This window comes from Lycium barbarum, chromosome 9, assembly GCF_019175385.1.
Source record: "Lycium barbarum isolate Lr01 chromosome 9, ASM1917538v2, whole genome shotgun sequence".
In the NCBI taxonomy this organism is placed as follows: domain Eukaryota; kingdom Viridiplantae; phylum Streptophyta; class Magnoliopsida; order Solanales; family Solanaceae; genus Lycium; species Lycium barbarum.
In genome coordinates this window covers 51,911,601-51,916,738 of record NC_083345.1, presented here as the reverse complement: position 1 = coordinate 51,916,738, position 5,138 = coordinate 51,911,601, and the positions used below count along the sequence as shown (strand labels likewise).

At 40.0% G+C, this 5,138-nt stretch overlaps 1 protein-coding gene across 1 annotated transcript; it reads right to left on the bottom strand.

The window, feature by feature from the left end:
* Positions 1-629: 629 nt before the first annotated feature.
* LOC132611928 (uncharacterized) lies at positions 630-4,234 on the bottom strand. The gene is made up of 2 exons (XM_060326284.1): positions 4,155-4,234; positions 630-948 (listed from the first exon to the last, which is right to left on the bottom strand). Exons 1-2 carry the CDS (start codon positions 4,232-4,234, stop codon positions 630-632), a joined length of 399 nt encoding a protein of 132 aa, XP_060182267.1.
* Between the last annotated feature and the right edge of the window lie 904 nt (positions 4,235-5,138).

Sequence of the window (5,138 nt, the reverse complement as noted above, 5' to 3'; positions counted from 1 at the left end):
AATTCCAAATTCCTTCAACGATTATCCGCATAAGATTTTTGGCAGCTTTGAGCTATCACCAACCGGTCTCGAATAAGCTTAACTTTCTCAACCGCTTGCTGGATCAATTCCGGGCCTATCAACTGTGTTTCCCCTACTTCAAACCACCCGATGGGCGATCTACACTTCCTCCCATATAAGGCTTCATATGGGGCCATCTATATACTGACATGATAGCTGTTATTATATGCAAATTCAATAAGTGGCAAGTGATCCTCCCAATTACCTCCAAAGTCCAATGCACATGTCCGCAACATATCTTCTAAGGTTTGAATGGTACGTTCCGCTTGTCCGTCAGTCTGCAGGTGAAATGTGGTGCTAAATTTCACTTGAGTGCCCAGTCCTTCTTGAAAGGACTTCCAGAATTTATCCGTGAACTGTGCTCCTCGGTCAGTAATGATGGATCCAGGAATGCCATGTAGCTGCACTATCTCTTTAATATACAACTTGGCATAGTCCTCTGCCGAATATACAGACTTGACTGGCAGAAAATGTGCTGATTTCGTGAGCCTATCAGCAATCACCCAGATGGAGTCATACTTGTGCTGAAAACGAGGTAAACCCACAACAAAATCCATATTCATCGCTTCCTATTTCCAGATTGGAATTTCCATTGCTTGCAAGAGCCCTGCTGGTTTTTGGTGCTCAATTTTCACTTGTTGACAATTCGAACATTCAGCCACAAACTCTGCTATATCTCTCTTCATTCCTTCCCAGCAATACATTAGTTCAAGATCATGGCACATCTTTGTCGCTCCTGGATGAACGGAATAACGAGAGTAATGGGTTTCCTCCAGAATCTGACGGCGTAACCCCGCAACATCCGTAACACATAGCCTGCCTCCAAACATGAGAATCCCACCTGCAGAGATCTCAAATGGTGAATTCCCCTTTTGGGGAAGTGTATCTCTATAATAGCTCAATTTGGGATCTTCATATTGGCATTGTTTCACTTTCGTATCTAGGGATGAAATAGTTGGGTTATGAACAGTAACCCCTGCATTGCCCGAACCCATTAAGTGAACTCCGAGGCTAGCTAGCTGGTGGAGCTCACGGGCTAATTGCTTCTTTCCTGCCGGGACATCACACCGACTACCCATGGATTTGTGGCTAAGAGTATCAGCTACCACATTTGCTTTTCCAGGATGGTACAAAATATTTACATCGTAGTCCTTCAATAGCTCTAACCACTGCCTCTGTCGCATATTCAATTCCTTTTGCTTAAAAATCTATTGGATACTTTTGTGATATGTGTAGATATCTACATGAACACCGTACAAGTAATGCCTCCATATCTTTAGAGCATGAATAACCGCAGCTAGTTCAAGGTCATGGGTCGGATAATTCCACTCATATTTCTGCGGTTGCCTAGAAGCATAAGCAATAACCTTACCATGCTACATCAGTACATAACCTAACCCGACACCGGAGGAATCACAATACACAACAAATCCTTCTGATCTTTCTCGAAGTGTCAGGACTGGGGCTGAAGTGAACCTGATTTTCATCTCTTGGAAGCTACGCTCACAAGCATCGGTCCACTGAAATTTGGCGGCTTTCTGTGTTAGCTTCATCCACGGTGCTGAAATAGAGGAAAATCCTTCCACAAATCTTCTGTAATAACCTGCCAATACCAGAAAGCTACGAACTTCTTGTCACACCCTAACCTTACTAGGGTGTGATGGGCACTCGACCCTTACCTAGGGCCGAGCGAACCCTCTGACTCTTATTACGCACATAATATCTTTGAACTCTTAAATCAAATACAATAAAATACATAGTAAAACTTTCGGAAATATCCTTTTTCTTTGTTCTAAAAACAAACAAAATCTGTAATCATATAGAATTTATATCATAACACAAAGTGACACATCGGCTGATGGAGCCGCTTACAGAACTGACAACCAATACCCACGACTCTGTCTGCAAAGTCTCTAACATTAATAAGACATCATAGCACGTATACTCTGACTCGGCAGCACTCCAGGAACAAGTGGAGCTTGCCAACGTCACTGGAACATCTTCTGTAATATCTTCCACTCATCTGGGTGTACCTGCGTGGCATGAAATGCAGCCCCCGAAGAAAGGGGGTCAGTACGGAAAATGTACTGAGCATGTAAGGCAAGAATCACAGTAAAAGAAGAATCATAACTGAAACACAGATTTATCAGAATCAAGTATGAACTTTTAAAAACATCAAAGTACTTGCCTTTTTGAATTGAAATTCATGCATGTCATCATAAATCGTAATTGAAAATCATGTATGCCATCATCATATATCATATATCATATAACGTGCCCCGGCCCTCCATTGAGGGACGCGGTAAATTAAATCATACATGTCATCATCATGTATCACGTTTGCATATGACGTGCCCCGACCCTCCATTGAGGGACGCGGTAAATCATATATCATGTATGCATATAACGTGCCCTCGCCCTCCATTGAGGGACGCGGTAAATCATATATCATGTATGCATATAACGTGCCCCGGCCCTCCATTGAGGGACGCAGTAAATGAAATCATCATATGTCAATATCATGTATCATATATGCATGTAACATGCCCTGACCCTCTTTTGCGGCCACCACCCCGTCATCACATCATAATGTCATCATATCATATACATAACATGCCCCGGCCCGCAAGTGAGAGGGACGCGGTGAACAATGCAGAGAAATATGCACGAGAACATACCCTGGCCCGGGACGCAGTGGAGGACATACTGAGACTTGCACGAACAGAGTAGTGCGAAACCATATGCACATAAATTAGGACTCGATATATACGTACACATACCGACCTTTGAAGGATCATAAACATGTTTCAAGTCAATCGGAGTTAGTATGTGAAAGTTACGGAAATTTTTAGCACAAAACTTTTACAAACATTTCAGAGCAATTCCGAGATCTTTTACGAAAGTTAAGGCCATCAAAATTTACAGAACTCTTTTAGGAACAAAACTCTTTATACTCATCCCAATATTCAATCATATCATAAGCTCGATCATATCAGACGTACTTATATCAAAAGTGAATCAGAATCATAGACAACCTCGGAAACATATCAAACAGAGCTTCAGAATCATGGCTACATATCAAAACCATATGAAGTAGCTTATTCATTTATTAATCATACAATAGACTCAGCCATACGGGACATGCTCATGACAAAAGAGAATAAGCATCATAACCAAGCTCGGAATCAAAGAATAGAGTTACCCCAAGGTGCGTGACATGTCATACCTTACTTAGCTCTAGGACATGCCAAAAGAAAGAAAGGGTAAGCCTTACATACCTGTGCCACGCCTTATTAGCTACGCTTATTTATCCAAAGTTGCTAGTCTACATTCAAGAAAGTTGACATAATCATTAGATTCATCAACATATACTCGTCTTAGTCCTCAAATGAATTCACTTATATTCTACCGAAATTTCGACAGCATTTCCGCTGTATATACAACATCCCCGAGAATCTAACTCGGCCAATTTAACAACAACAAACCCGAGAATGCAACTCTGCCAAATTATCAATAACAATACCAACAATCATATCTTCCAACTTCAACAATTAATTCAAACTACATTCCAATATTAGTAGCTCCTTTACATAATTCAATAACACTTCCTTTATATTCAATTCATAATTGATCACATACTCAAATACTAATCCGAAACCATTCAACAATATTCAAGAACACTTCAACAACCCGCACAACATTTCAAACGGCCCAACCAACACATACACTACTCGAATTCTTCCAAGTTCAACAAGAACAATTTTCTTCCAAATTCATGGACTACATCAACAATCTATACTTTAGCAATATCATTCATTCTTATAATCATAAGAAACCATACTAATATCACATTAACTTCTTCCATAATCCACAAACGATTAAAACTTCATTTCAAGCCGTTAAATCTTCATTTTTATTATGAAATCCACAACAACAACAATCAAATTACTAAATAAAAATCAATTCCTCTTTCCTACACCATCAATCCCATTCGGCCAACACCCACACACATATATTTCATGAATTTCATCCACTTCTATACACCACAACATGCACAATCATCCATAACATATGAAGAGAAGATTAAATCTTACCTTCTCCACTTCACTTCTTCCTCGGCTAGATTTGCAACTTGCAACAACCAATGGTTTATTTGCTCCAACAACCACTCCATGTTAAAGAGGACCTTCCATTTGGTGGGATTGCTAGGAGAAAATAATTTTTCTTGATCAATTTCCATGGGGTCATTTTTTTTGGAGCTATGGCCGAATGGCCTCTTCATTTTTTTTTCCTCCATGTTTCTTGAACTTTCTTGAATTAGGAGAGATGGCTACAAGTCTTGCTATGTAAGCATGCCCATATATATAATTATATAGCCCATAAAAGGGTGGGACCCACACATGTACACACACACACATACACGGCCAAGATGGCCCTTCATGAACTTTTAAGAACACTTGTTGAAATTCTCGTTTTGCCCCTAGCCTTTCACAATATTACCATAAGCCACCTTGTGAATTTCCCTTTTTGCCCTTAGCCTTTTTCAATATTTCCATACTAATAATATTCATAAATAATATTCATAACAACTTGTACATTAAAATAACTTTTGAAAATGGTCTTACCCTTAACTTACCACGACTTCCTCGAAATATCCGAACGTACAAAATACGGGCTATAACACTTCTGTAGGCATTGTAGGCCTCGGCCAAGTCTTCATAGCCTCAATCTTTTGAGTATCGACCTAAATACCATCAGCTGAGATGATATGGCCCAGGAAAGTTACAGAGTTCAGCCATAACTCACATTTTGAGAATTTAGCATATAATTTTCAAGCTCGGAGAATTCCAAGGACCGTACGCAAATGATCCGCATGCTCTTCCTCTGACTTGGAATATACCAGGATGTCATCGATGAACACAATTATGAATAAATCTAGAAATGGCCTGAAGACATCATTCATCAAGTTCATGAACACTGCTGGAGCGTTAGTCAAGCCAAAACTCACTTGGTGGTACCCTGACCTCAGATCTATCTTGGAAAACCACTTGGCTCCTTGCAATTGATCAAATAAATCA